Source organism: Microcaecilia unicolor, chromosome 2 (assembly GCF_901765095.1).
Source record: "Microcaecilia unicolor chromosome 2, aMicUni1.1, whole genome shotgun sequence".
Taxonomy (NCBI): domain Eukaryota; kingdom Metazoa; phylum Chordata; class Amphibia; order Gymnophiona; family Siphonopidae; genus Microcaecilia; species Microcaecilia unicolor.
The window spans coordinates 288192855-288207439 of NC_044032.1; the positions used below are offsets into that span (position 1 = coordinate 288192855).

The window sequence follows — 14585 nt, forward strand, 5'->3', positions numbered from 1 at the left end:
GTAGTTCTGCAGAATTTGTTCAGTGTCTAGAATCCAGTTTCACCCTCATAGGCCCTGGCTTATTCTGTTCCAGGCTGCAACTACACCTAGTATGTATATAGTTTCAGGTTGATTGAGACTTTGGTCTCGATGTTTTGAAACTTCATTATCGTACCTTTCTTGTTTTCGATGAGCTTGGTAGCTAGGGATTCCATCATGTGGGAATAACATGGCCTGCTTGTCCTGAGAAAAAGCAAAGATATTTACCTGTAGCTGGTGTTCTCTGAGGACAGCAGGCCAATTATTCTTACATACCCTCCCGCCTCCACTAGGAGTTTTTTGGTTGTAATCTTCATGCTTTTTCACCTGACTGAGTGCTTGAGCGTCAGGTGGGACAGCACCAAAGCATACACGGTGGGATGCTGCTAGAACTTACTCTAGTACTAGCAAATCAGCGTACACACCGGGCCTCCGTTGGATGACGTTACCCACTTGTGAGAATAAGCGGCCTGCTGTCCTCAGAGAACACCAGCTACAGGTAAGTATCTTTGTTGTACTTCAAACATATAGGTCCAATAGACCCTGTTAAACGCTTTTTCTGCATTGATAAGATCAGAGAGGGCTCATGCATATAAGAGATCAGGTTTAAGACTCTTCTGATATTGTCTGCTTCTAACCCACTGGGTCATTATGAACAAGGTTAGGTTGTGTCGACAATATTCTATTTACTAACACCTTGATAAACAGTTTAAAATCAATACCTAGAAGGGAGATGCGCCAGTATGAGCCACATACTGTGGAGTTTTTCTACTCTTTGGGGAGGATAGTAATCCCTGCTAGGCGCATGGAATGAGGGAGCTCACCATCAATTCCAATAGGCATTAAGCAAAGTTGTTAATGGATAGATAAAATGGCTTTTGAATATCTTATAACATTTAGCCGTGTAGCTGTACATTCCAGGCATTTAGGCCCTTTTTAATCAAATAGTTTTTATTGAAGAACAAAACTCAAGTGCCAAGCAATATGAACAAAATCATTTTTATACAATTCGTTAGATTTCCTTCAGTGCTGTAATCGAATTTGGAATTGGAAGCAATTTTGGGTAAAATTGTACTGACTTTTGACTCCAACTTCAAAATAAAAATACATTATAATATGTGGTAAATTGATCATTTTATACTTGTATATACATATCTTTTGACCTGAATCTAAAGTTATGTTTACCAGTACGTTAGATCCAAAACAAAAAAATATCAGTCTCAGTCGGAGAGTAGAAAAATAGAGGAATTGGAGTCAAAGGTTTGGTGTACTGACTGCACAACCCTGCTTACCTTCCCACCCAATCCACCCTCCTAACATATCCTCACACCCCAACCAGTCTGTGCTTGGCCTTAACCCAACCATCTTCCATCTGAACTTCAAAAGTAAGGCCAATCTTAAAGTAACTTGAACACACATCTGTATTCTGAGCAAGAGGTCTTTGTTTCTTATAACCTCCCTGTACTCCAACAGAAACTTCCCAAGCCAAGGCCCTTTATAAATGTAATAAGTGCAGACTCCTGCCGAAGGAATAGAGGGAGGGAGCTAGTGCCTTTTGCCTCTCTTTTGGTTCCCTGGGGTGTTTGTGACACTTCTGATGGCTTGTAGTGCTGTTGCCTCTATTACAGAAGCCTGCCAGCAAGTTTTAAGCAGGTTTTCATTGGAAATGGATGGAAAATCTACTATTAAATTATAAAATTGCCTCCTCTATAGACTTCAGTGGGGTCGAATGGGACAAAGGTGATGAATAATTCAGCATCTGAAGAAGAACCTAAGAACTAAACATTTTTGGCATGTACATTGCTGTTAAGCCAGTTTTTGTGTTTGGATAGCAATCTCCACTCCTCAGTGTCCTTTCAAATCTCTGCTTGTTGACTCGCCACCTTTTTTTCTGGCTGTTCTTTCAGTACATTTCCATGACAGACGTCTGTGAATGCTTATAAAATAAATGCAAATGTTGCTGTCAGGTGCAGTCTGAAAAATGTTATTTTTTCTTTTCAGTGTTAAAAGCTTCACCCGCTCTCTTTTTCCCCTGTACAGCTGGACACTGGGAAGACCTTTCAAGCTGTCATGAGATTCGACACGGATGTAGAGCTCACCTACTTCCAGAACGGTGGCATTTTGAACTACATGATTCGAAAAATGTCTCTTCAGTCATAACCTAGTATCAAGGAAATGCCCAATGATAAACTGCCTGTTTTGGCCACCAGAACAACTCTCAGAAATTGCAGAACTTAGAAGTCTGAACAATTAACAGAATCATTTCCCTTTTTTTGCTCATGAGCTGTAGTTCCACTGGGCATGTTTAGATTATTTGGTTTCTTCTACATTAATCTTTCTTATGCATTACATGTAAGATTTTTTTTTTCTCCGTTGAGATGACAGTTGCTGAAATCAATTGATGTTAAGTATGTGAGGAGATAAATTTAGATTTTTTTTTCTTACATGTGTACCCCGCGCTTTCCCACTCATGGCAGATTGATGGAGGTATGCTGGTTCATTTATACACATGGCCCTGTGGGAGGCTTTTTTTTTTTTTTTTTTACAGATACAGAGAGGGAAATCATTTTAGACTGTCACTGGCATAACAACATACACAATAGTCTATTTCTTCCCAAAAAATAAATCAGTTGTTATTGGAGAATCATGACTTGCACAATCCAACAGCTTGTGGTCTGCTTTGTCTTTTGGATACAGAGATTTTGTCAAAATGGAAAGAATGTTCTCTCCCCAGGGAAAAGATGTGGGATCTCATTGGAAAGAATGTATGTGGCAAAGACCCTTAGCTTTTAGTCTGAAAAAACATTGATCCAAGATAACATTCTCAGGCATAGTAACTTTATTACAGGCTGCTGGGTCTGAGATCATGATTCACTACCCACTGCTCATCCGCTTTTCAATGAATTTGACTCCTGATTGTAAGTGCCCAGCGTTTCTTTTCCTCTGTCATGATACTATGGTTATCATGTGTCGTTCAATAAACTATTAACTGCTTTCAAATGGCAGTTACCCAGAACTTTTTACTGTTCTGTTACTGAGATTTTTTGATAGCTGACTTCTGCAGATTAAAAAAAGAATGTGAATTTATACTTAAAAGAATGTGTTTTGTGCTGTGTCTAGTTTTGCTTTAATGCTGTGGGACCTTTAAAAACACTCTTTTAACTTGAATCAAATTAAATCTATTTTCAAACGTTTTAGCACTGGAAGTGAATTATTAACTTAGTGCACTGAACTGCACTGCTGCAGGTTAATTATTGAAGTTCTGTAGCACAGACCTTGCTTGCTTTTTTGCATTGCAGTTCACCAGTTCATAATGTGGTACGCATCATCATGGAAGCTTTGAAACTATTGGTATCACTCAGCACCCTCTTCTGCCATCACTCGTTTGCAGGGATATTCAAATAGCAAGGGAAGCTACATGTTTTCTTGACAATATATTTATCAGCCAAAACCTTAGTGTGCCTCACAGCTCAATTTCCAGTCCCCATTTTAGGAAATGTACTGCAACCCTCCTAGAGCCTCATCTAGATATGATGAACAATAAATGGAGCAATGCAAACATCCCAAACACACACCTCATTCAAGAGCAAAATATTGCACCTCTTCGTCATTATATATCATAGAAGAACCAGAGTCCAACTGCTTTGGGTCATCATCTGGCCAACATATAAATCTCTCTCCCCTTCCCCCTGCCCACCAAAAATGGAAGACTAAGAGCAAGCCCTGGTGCAATTGTGTTCACGTGGTCTCTGTCATAAAACATATAGGGACAGGCTCAACAACCTCAACATGTATACGCTGGGAGAGAGGGGACATGATAGAGATGTTTAAATACCTCAGTGGCATTACTGTACAGGAGATGAGCCTTTTTCAAATGAAGGAAACCTCTGGAGTGAGAGGGCATAGCATGAAGTTAAGAGGAAATAGGCTTAGATAAAATACTCTTTCAGGGAGAGGGTGGTGGTGGATACATGGAATGGCCTCCCGGTGGAGGTTGTGGAGACAAAGACTGTGTTGAAATTTAAGATAGCTTGGGATAGGCATGTGGGATCTCTTAGGAAAGGAGTTAGTGGTTACTGGGAATGGGCAGACTGGATAGGCCATTCAGCCCTTATCTGCTGTCATGTTTCTAAGAGTCTGAAACCATGGATCATAAGGTGAGCAATTGTAATCTGTCCTTCTTTGAAGGAATTGCAAAAATCCATGAACTAGAAAAGTTTGAGCTGCAACTATAAATATTTAGAGAACCAGTTCCAGTGGCCCAAACAGCATAATGTAAAATAGCAAGTCAACTCTCCTGGCAGGTTGTCAATTTGGAGCAACACAGTGACCATTGAAAACTTGAAACCTTTATTAAATGATTGTTACGCTTGCAAGCGTTAGGGTGGTGGACTCTGGTCCTGGGGAACTGAGTTCGATTCCCACTTCAGGCACAGGCTGCTCCTTGTGACTCTGGGCAAGTCACTTAACCTTCCATTGCCCCAGGTACAAATAAGTACCTGTATATGTAAGCTGCATTGAGCCTGCCATGAGTGGGAAAGTGCGGGGTACAAATGTAACAAAACAAAAAAAAGCTGTGTAAGAGGATCACAACAAGACACCAGCTCCAGCAAGGCCAGGCTAGAATTTTCCTAGTCAATACATGTCTTTCATGCACTGGAACTTAGTCAGACTGCTAGTTCCTGGGTGAGCAGTCCATTGAGAAGGAAATGTGTGTTGTGGGAAATGTAGTCTAATGGTCCATCTACATCAGATAATATTTTGCCTTGTAATTGAAAGTATGAGGGAGTGGATGGTGTGGAGGGGCATTTTCGATATGACGTCTAAATCTGAATTTGGATGTTTTACACAAAACGTCCAAATTCTGAATAGGAAAGGTCATTTTCAACAAAAAAATGTCTCTTTCTTTTGAAAATATTGTTTTCAAAAATGTTTTGTGATTTGAAAGTTTTGTTTTTTGATCCGTTTTCAAACAAAAAAAAAACGTCCAAATACAAAACGCACAAACTGAAGCCATTAGGATACAGACCTTAAGAAAGTTTGTCACAGGAAAGCATTCATAGCGGATAACAAAGTTCAAACTGCTGTAGAATCAGTCAGTTCTATTACATCTGAACAATTATTTTGTAGGAAGACTAATATTTCAATATATCAAAACATTCAGAAAAATGAGAGACTAGTGCTTATTCTGACTGTGGTGCTAGTGTCAATCAGAAGGGAAATCTAGCAATGAACCGTAGAATCCATTCAGAAGTTAAAACAGTTGCATATAGAAAGTGTGACAAAAGCATCATTGAGGACAGCCTCACAGTCCACCAGAGAATCCATGTTGCAGTGAAAGAATATACGTGCCCCGAGTGTGGTAAAGGCTTTAGGCAGAAGGCAGACCTCACAATATACAAGAAAATCCACAATAGAGTGAAAACATTCACGTGTTCTAAGTGTGGTAAAAGCTTTGGTTGTAATGTAAATCAAAGTGCATCAGAGTCTACATGGGAGAGAAGCCATTTGCATGTATAGAGTGTGGTAAAAGGGAAATGGGACTTGATATACCGCCTTTCTGAGGTTTTTGCAACTACATTAAAAGTGGTTTACATATATTCAGGTATTTATTTTTTGTACCAGGGGCAATGGAGGGTTAAGTAACTTGCCCAGAGTCACAAGGAGCTGCAGTGGGAATCAAACTCAGTTCCCCAGGATCAAAGTCCACTGCACTAACCACTAGGCTAAAAAGCTTTGGTCAGAAGGTAAACCTCGCAGTGCACCAGAGAATCCACACAGGAGTAAAATTATTTACATGTCCTCAGTGTGGTAAAAGATTCACAATCAAGACATCCCTCATAGTTCACCAGAATCCACGCAGGTGTAAAACCATTTACATGTTCTGAGTGTGGTAAAAGCTTCAGAAAAAAGGCATTGCTTGCATCGCACCTTGCGGTGCACCAGAAAATGCACACAGGAGTGAAACCATTTACATGTATAGAGTGTAATAAAAGCTTTTGTCGGAAGGTAAACCTCACAATGCACTAGAGAATAGACATGAGTAAAACTATTTACATGTTCTGAGTGCGGTAAAAGCTTTGGTTGGAAAGAAAGCCTCACAGCATCAGAGAATCCACACAAGGATGAAACTACTACTACTTATTTCTATAGCGCTTCACATTTGAACATGGAGAGACAGTCCCTGCTAAATAGAGCTTACAATCTAATTATGACAGACAGGAAAAGTAAGGGATAAGGGTTAGGACAGACAGGACATAGGGATAGGGGACAGTTGAAGGTTTAGGTGTTAAAAGCAGCATCGAAGAGGTGGGTTTTTAGCCTAGATTTGAAGATGGCCAGAGATGAGGCTTGGCGTACCGGCTCAGGAAGTTTATTCCAGGCATACGGTGCAGCAAGATAGAAGGAACGGAGTCTGGAGTTAGCGGTGGAGGAGACCATTTACATTCACTGAGGAGGAAAAAAGCTTCAGTAGCATTGGGACAGGTAATTAGGGAATGTACACTCTTGCTATGAAGTATGGAAAAATAGCACTTTGGTATTTAGATATATGTAATGAGACCTCCTTTTCATCCATAGGTCTAAGGATAAAGGAAACATACTACTCATCCCAATACCTAAAGATTCAAAGAAAAAAAGCAAATGACATAACCAACTACCGCCCGGTAGCATCCATCCCTCTGGCAGTCAAACTAATGGAAAGTATGGTGACCAAACAGCTTACCGACTATTTAAACAAATGCTCAATATTACATGAATCACAATCAGGATTTTGATCCAACCACAGCACCGAAACAGTACTAATCACGCTCCTAACCAAATTCAAACAAGCAATTGCAACTGGCAATAGCGTACTTCTCCTACAGTTCGACATGTCCAGCGTGTTCGACATGGTAAGCCATAAAATACTATTACACATCCTAGAATACTTCGGGATTGGAGGAAGCGTACTTAGTTGGATCAAAGGCTTCCTAACCGCAAGAACATACCAAGTGATACCAAATTTGAACGCATCATCACCATGGAAACCAGAATGCAGAGTACCCCAAGGATCACCGCTTTCACTGACCCTTTTCAACCTAATGATGACACCTCTAGCCAAATCACTATCCAACCAAGGCCTTAATCCCTACATCTACGCAGATTATGTCACGATCTACATCCTGTTCAAACATGATATAACAGAAATCACAAATGAAATCAAACACAGCCTACAAATCATGAATTCATGGGCAGATGCATTTCAATTAAAACTCAACGCAGAAAAAACACAATGTCTCATCCTATCATCACAATATAATACGAACAAGCCCACCACTATAATCACCCCAAACTACACCCTTCCTGTTCCAGATAGCCTGAAAATTCTCGGAGTCGCAATCGACCAAAATCTCACACTAGAAAGCCATGCAAAAGAATACAACAAAGAAAATGTTCCATTCAATGTGGAAACTCAAAAGAATAAAACCCTTCTTCCCAAGGGAAATATTCCGCAGCCTGGTACAATCAATGGTGCTAAACCACCTAGATTATTGCAATGCAATCTTTGCTGGATGCAAAGAACAAATCATTAAGAAACTCCAAACTGCCCAAAACACAGCAGCCAGACTCATTTTTGGAAAAACGAAATATGAAAGCGCCAAACCCCTAACAGAAAAACTACACTGGCTCCCACTTAAAGAACGTATTACATTCAAAATTTGCACGTCGGTTCACAAAATCATTCACGGCAAGGCCCCAGCCTACATGTTAGACCTCATAGACTTACCAACCAGGAACACAAAAAAGTCAGCACACATATTCCTGAACCTTCATTACCCCAGCTGTAAAGGACTAAAATATAAAGCAACATATGTATCAAGCTTCTCCTATATAAGCACGCAACTATGGAATGCACTACCAAACGCCATAAGAACAATGCACAACCTAACTAACTTCTGAAAATCGCTAAAAACCAACCTGTTCAATAAGGCATACTACAATAATCCATCCTAAATACCAGAACTGACAAAACCGAACTCTCTATACCTGACTGCATCAGTTACTTTGTCACAAATGAATTTTAACGCACTACTTCTTTATTTCTCATCCCGAAAATGAATTCTCTATACTTGACTGCTTAATCTACTCTATCACTTATGAGCTTTAAGGCAATACCAATTTGTATTTCTCATTCCGGGAATGGCATTCGTCATTATGGAATATTGTATGCCACATTGAGCCTGCAAATGGGTGGGGAAAATGTGGGACACAAATGCAATAAATAATAAATAACAAAATAAAAATTCAAAGTTCAAATCTACTGATGAACAATAGATACAAGGCTCAGATGTTATAAAAAAAAAAATAGAAAGCTTGGCATCAGGTAGAATAATGGAAAAGTAACATCCCAGGAAAGCAATACTGCACCCTAGGGGGCACTGCAGTGGACTTTGTAAAATGCTCCCAGGTACACATCTCACCATTGTTCCCTTACATGGCCGGGCAAACGGGCGGGTCTAGTGCTCTCCTATCCTCCACTCCCCTTACCTTACTATACAGCCATGGTGGTCTAGTGTCCTCTTTGGGGCAGGAAAGACCCCCTCTTTCCTGCCCCCAGCATCTGCTTACTGTTCCTTGCTGACGGTTCCGGCGCTGATTCAAAATGGCCGCCGAGAGTTGAAGTCTCGTGAGGCCGCTTCAATTCTTGGCAGACATTTTGAATTGGTCACTGGGACCGGAGTCAGCAAGGAACAGTATGCAGGCGCTCCGGGCAGGAAAGAGGGGCTCTTTCCTGCCCCAAGGTCACTAGACCACCAGGGCAGTATAGGGAGGGGAGGATAGGACACCCTTAGGGTGTGTGATGGGGGTGTGTGAAGGGCTGGGGCGGTGTGCAACAGGGGGTGGGATGGGGGTGAGGCTGGGGTGTGGCGGGGCGGGCATGTGTCCCCTTTTTGGGGGGGAGCAAATATGTTAGCCCCCTAGATTTGCTCCCCCCCAAAAAGGGGGCACATGCCCGCCCCGCCACACCCCAGCCTCACCCCCATCCCACCCCCTGTTGCACACCGCCCCAGCCCTTCACACACCCCCATCACACACCCCTAAGGGTGTCCTATCCTCCCCTCCCTATACTGCCCTGGTGGTCTAGTGACCTTGGGGCAGGAAAGAGCCCCTCTTTCCTGCCCGGAGCGCCTGCATACTGTTCCTTGCTGACTCCGGTCCCAGTGACCAATTCAAAATGTCTGCCAAGAAAGAGTAAACAAACAATTCACGTCTACCTGTTCCACTCCACTCATTATTCTATAGACCTCTATCATATCTCCCCTCAGCCGTCTGTTCTCCAAGCTGAAGAGCCCTAGACGCTTCAGCCTTTACCCATCCCCTTTATCAGGTCTGCGACTGCGTGCTTTGTTTTGAGTGTATGGCAATGACGGCTGCACGGGGGGAGTGGAAACAGAGATTAACCAAATTGGCTTCCTTGCTTTTAGTGGACTAGATGGGCTCACTTCCAGCTCCTTGCTTTTGAGTGTACGCAGACTAATCTAACTTAAGTGGCTTCAACGTTTTGACGTGATGTAATCCGCTGTTCTCAAGTAAACCTCCTTGCTTCAGCCAACAGATCAGGAGGTGGTGGCGACTGGCGTCACCAACCGCAGCCTTCAACCACAGCAAACATTGATTGGTGGATTCCTCTGTTGTGCAATTTCCTTTAATGAACCGGAAGAAGCGGTGCTCTTTCAGCTCGGTGCTGGAGTGTCTTCTTGTTGTGAGCTCTTGGTTTTGGAGCGAAGGATTTGCAGGTGAGTGGGAGGTTGTACGGGGTCCTTGGCACGCCTTTGGAGGTATCTGGTCCGGCTCTTTCGTGAAGAAGCATTAATATGTTTTTCTCCGGTGTCAATTCTTTCGACCCCCCCTCGCCGGCTGTAACCTCCCTCAGAGCCTAGAAGGGCTCCCACTGTTGCCCGGGAAATAGTTGCTTAATATTTTTACGTGTGTTGGGGGGGGGGGGGGGGGTTGTCATGCATGCATGCATGCATGCATATGTGTGTGTGGGGGGGGGCCCTCCTCATGCATGTGTTGGTTTCTTACATTAAGTTTGTTTCCCATCTCCAGATCGGGGTAAGACTAGAAGATGGCGGAGAGTTCGGCTCCCGGGGGTTACCGGCCTTTTGACCCCGAAGCCTTCGGCCTGGACAAGAGTTTTCGGCTGACATCTTTTTCTGAGCTGAAGGGCTGAGGCTGCAAAGTCCCGCAGGAGACGCTGCTCAAGCTCCTGACGGGACTGCATCCGCCGAGGTCCGCGGGGGGAGATGTACCTGGCGGAGGCTCAGAGACTGATGGAGGTGGCTTCATGTCGGGGATCGTGACGCCAACGTTGGGTGAGTGACCCTGGAGGGTATCTGGAGGCTTGGATGCTTACTGACATGGGAAGGAAGATGGAACTGGGCTCGGAAGCCATGATGATTAAATAGTGAAGGCACTGTTGTTGGGTTTTTTTTTTTGGGGGGGGGGGGGGTTGCTTTCTTTCTTTTCTCGAAGTAGAACATTGATGTTAGAAACGTATACCTAAGAGTGTGTTTATATTTCCTTTAAAGTGCTATTCAGGGTTAGTTGTTTTTTTTTTTTTTTAAGTAAAAACAGCTATGTGTGAACTTTCTGCTTTTCTTTAATTTTCCCGTACGTTACTCTGGTATTCGCTATTTAAGCTTGTAGGCCTTAGACATTTTCACTCATTTTGTATTTATTTTACTTAAATCTCACCTGAATATTACCAACTAAGTGACTCTGGGCAAGTCACTTAACCCTCCATTGCCCCAGGTACAAATAAGTACCTAAGCCGCATTGAGCCTGCCATGAGTGGGAAAGCGCGGGGTACAAATAAAAAAAAAATTCACTTTTTTTCCTCCACCTGCTTAAATGTAAGTTCTAAGTACAAATGTAATCTATTTTTTAATAGATGTTGAACTCTGTGCCATGATATGTTATCATAATTAGCTTATCTATGTAAGAACATTGCAATCTTGTGAAACATTTGGTTGCTCATTGGCAGAAGCATCCAAACGTTTACTTAACAATTTCTAGGTAATCTGTAGCAGCACCCACTGTTGGGCAGAGAAACGGAGAAGTCTGGCTCAAATCTCACTGTGGTTCCTTGTGGGAATTGGACTGGGACTTAATATACCGCCTTTCTGTGGTTTTTCCAACTACATTCAAAGCGGTTTACATTATATACAGGTACTTATTTGTACCTGAGACAATCGAGGGTTAAGTGACTTGCCCAGAGTCACAAGGAGCTGCAGTGGGAATTGAACCCAGTTCCCCAGGATCAAAGTCCACTGCACTAACCACTAGGCTACTCTTCCAGGTATTGGTGAAAGCACTTAACCCTCCAGGGACTGGAAAATATCTATTGTCCCTAAACATAACTCATTTCGAGCTACATCTGGATAAAGGTGTATTCTAAATCCAGTGTCATACTTGCTATTTTGTATGTCATATGAAACCCTCACTTAATTTGCTTGGTCAAACATGGAAGAAACATAATGCACCTACTGTCATAAAGCACCACCAGAGTTGATTGCATATAGCCTTTAGTGGATAGTGCTCCATCCTGGGGGTCCAAGAGGGACACCCTCTGAACCCCCCGCCCCCCCCCCCACCAAAAAAAAAGTCCACCTCTAGAGTTGGAGACAGGAATAGTGCCCACTTGCTTTTGGCGCCACGCTTCCATTTTATGGCAATGCCTGACCCCCTGCAGGATCAGTCTGCCACTAAGACATTCTTTCCTTTTCTGTGCTCCATGGCAAACTTACCCTGCATGGAGCACCATGACACCACACAGGGTTAGGTACTGCCATCTTACAGTGTGGAGGCAGGAATGATTGGGCATCATTCCTGCTTCCCAGCTCTTGAGGTGGGATTGGGAGAGGGTGTGGTTTGTGCAAAGAGGCTACTTTGGTCACCAGAAAGGGGGGGGGGGGGTTGGACCAGGGTTCATTATGTGCACCGTGGGAAGATCTTTGGTGTGGGGACCAGGGGCCACTTAGGCTACAATGGATCTTGGGTCATCTGAGGTGAAGAGACGAAAAATCCTCTTTGATGATCCCTTTGCTCCTGTGCTGGATCTTTGTACCAGCCTGAGTTGGAGTGAAGGTTTTGCTGCCAAAAGTACAGTGATTTTTATTCTGATTTTCCTGTACTAATCTTTCTTACTGCATCAGGAGCAAGATTAGTGCAGTGGTCTTGATTTGCTTGCATTAAACAGTAGCACAGCTTACTATAGGGAGCATGTCAGCCAAGCATTGTTTGCATAATTACTTCCTGGTGCTCTCTCATACCTAGTAGCCTCAGGATTGATGTTATATTCTGATCTCCATTTTGTAAAATTTTGATGTTTCTATGATCAGGGATTGGCATGGACTCCTGTGTAATTCCACTACGCCATGGTGGGCTTTCACTTGTGCAGACCACAGATTTCTTTTATCCTTCTGTAGAAGATCCCTACATGATGGTAAGCAGCTTTGAAGTAGATGCTATAACAGTTTTGAAAGGGAACATCTAGTTAAACCCAGTTTTTCAGAGACTGGTAAAAACATGTAGTTGATAATGCAACCTGTTCCTGTGTGTATTGAGGCAATGCATCTTGTTCACAGTCATGTTTTTGCTATCCCAGGGCCGTATTGCCTGTGCCAATGTATTGAGTGATCTTTATGCCATGGGCATTACTGAATGTGACAACATGTTGATGCTGCTGAGCGTCAGTCAAAAGATGAATGAGGAGGTAGAGTATGACTTGAGGTTCTGACGTGTTGCCCGGTCCTTGCTTTTTGTATGTGCTCACCTACTGTAATCATATATGCTGTATGACCCTGTCATCAATTCTGCTTCTATATCTGTAGAAATATTTCAAAGTAAATTAAAAAGCTAAATCCCCTCCTTTGCCATTTTCAGGAGAGAGAGAAGATTATGCCTTTAATGATTAAAGGGTTTCGTGATGCAGCAGAGGAAGGTGGGACCTCAGTCACTGGAGGTCAGACTGTCATTAACCCCTGGATCATAATTGGAGGAGTTGCTACTGTAGTCTGTCAGCCAAATGAATTCATCATGTATGTTTAAAGGTTTATTTCTTTGTGGTTAAAAAAAAAAAAGGAATTCTAGTGCATGTTCAATTTGTGCCCTCAACAACCTCCTTCTCCTTTCATTGCCTGATCTTAACAGGCCTGTTGTATTGATTTCTGGTCATCCCCTTTTAATTGGCCTCTGGGAGACTCCATTCTGCCAAGGTTGGGTTTTTTTGTTTTTTTTAAACATCACAAGTCTTGAAATAGAGAACATGAAACATATTGCTGTAAAAGTGCAGTCAGAGACAACATTAGAACTACTTTGTGAAAAACAATTGCATTGAAATAGCTTTTATGCTTTGTTTTATTCAGTGGACTTAATTGTGCATTGTATAAACTCCTTGTTGATCCATGTGATTACATGTAAAAGAGATGTAAGACAATCTTAGATCTCCTGACATGGCATGGCAAGGTCTCCTTTACTAGCTGATGATTTCTAGTCTTGTTTCCTATTCAGAAACTGACCTGAGAAGATCACCACATCCCAACCCTCTGACTTCCGTTCTAATACTGAATAAAATATAATAAGTGCTTCATAAGATGTGTTGTGCTAGTCAGACCAAAGATCATCTGGGAAATTATAGATCGTTGAGTCTTACGTCGGTGCTGGGCAAAATGGTAGAGATTATTATAAAGAACAAAATTACAGAGCGTATTCAAAAGCATGGATTAATGAGACAAAGCCAACATAGATTTAGTGAAGGGAAATATTGCTTCACCAATCTATTACATTTCTTTGAAGGGGTGAACAAACGTGGATAAAGGTGAGCCGGTTGATATTTCGTGTCTGGATTTTCAGAAGGCGTTTGACAAAGTACCTCATGAAAGACTCCAGAGGAAATTGGAGCGTCATGGGATATGAGGTAGTGTTCTATTGTGGATTAAAAACTGGTTGAAAGAAAACAGAGTAGGGTTAAATGGTCAGTATTCTCAATGGAGAAGGGTAGTTAGTGGGGTTCCCCAGGGGTCTGCTGCTTTTTAACATATTTTTAAATGACCTAGAGATGGGGCTAACTAGTGAGGTAATTAAATTTGCTGACGACACAAAGTTATTCAAAGTTGTTAAACTGAAGAGGATTGTGAAAAATTGCAAGAGGACCTTACAAGTCTGGGAGACTGTGCATCTAAATGGCAGATGACGTTTAATGTGAGCAAGTGCAAAGTGATGCATGTGGGAAAGAGGAAGCTGAATTATAGCTACGTCATGCAAGGTTCCACGTTAGGAGTCAGACCAAGAAAGGGGTCTAGGTGTCGTCATTGATGGTACGTTGAAACCTTCTGCTCAGTGTGCTGCTGCGGCTAAAAAAGCAAATAGAATGTTAGATATTATTAGGAATGGAAAACAAAAATGAGGACGTTATAATGCCTTTGTATCGCTCCATGGTGCAACTGCACCTCGACTATTGTGTTCAATTCTGGTTGCCGCATCTCAAAAAAGATATAGTGGTATTAGACAAGGTGCAGAGA

General features: G+C 42.3%; 2 protein-coding genes across 3 annotated transcripts in view; both read left to right on the plus strand.

The window, feature by feature from the left end:
• Positions 1-3034, plus strand: part of ACO1 (aconitase 1) — a 241233-nt gene extending 238199 nt beyond the window's left edge. For both annotated transcript variants that reach the window (XM_030194231.1, XM_030194230.1), the window contains exon 21: positions 2059-3034. In XM_030194231.1, the coding sequence (XP_030050091.1) occupies positions 2059-2178 (120 nt within the window). In that variant the 3' untranslated portion in view covers positions 2179-3034. The remainder of the gene's footprint in view (positions 1-2058) is intronic.
• A 6661-nt stretch (positions 3035-9695) lies between these two features.
• LOC115463579 (selenide, water dikinase 2-like) overlaps positions 9696-14585 on the plus strand; it is a 28571-nt gene continuing 23681 nt past the window's right edge. Inside the window, exons 1-5 of the mRNA XM_030194232.1 lie at positions 9696-9797; positions 10111-10376; positions 12405-12508; positions 12671-12778; positions 12949-13103. Of these exons, the coding sequence (XP_030050092.1) occupies positions 10349-10376; positions 12405-12508; positions 12671-12778; positions 12949-13103 (395 nt within the window). The 5' untranslated portion in view covers positions 9696-9797; positions 10111-10348. The remainder of the gene's footprint in view (positions 9798-10110; positions 10377-12404; positions 12509-12670; positions 12779-12948; positions 13104-14585) is intronic.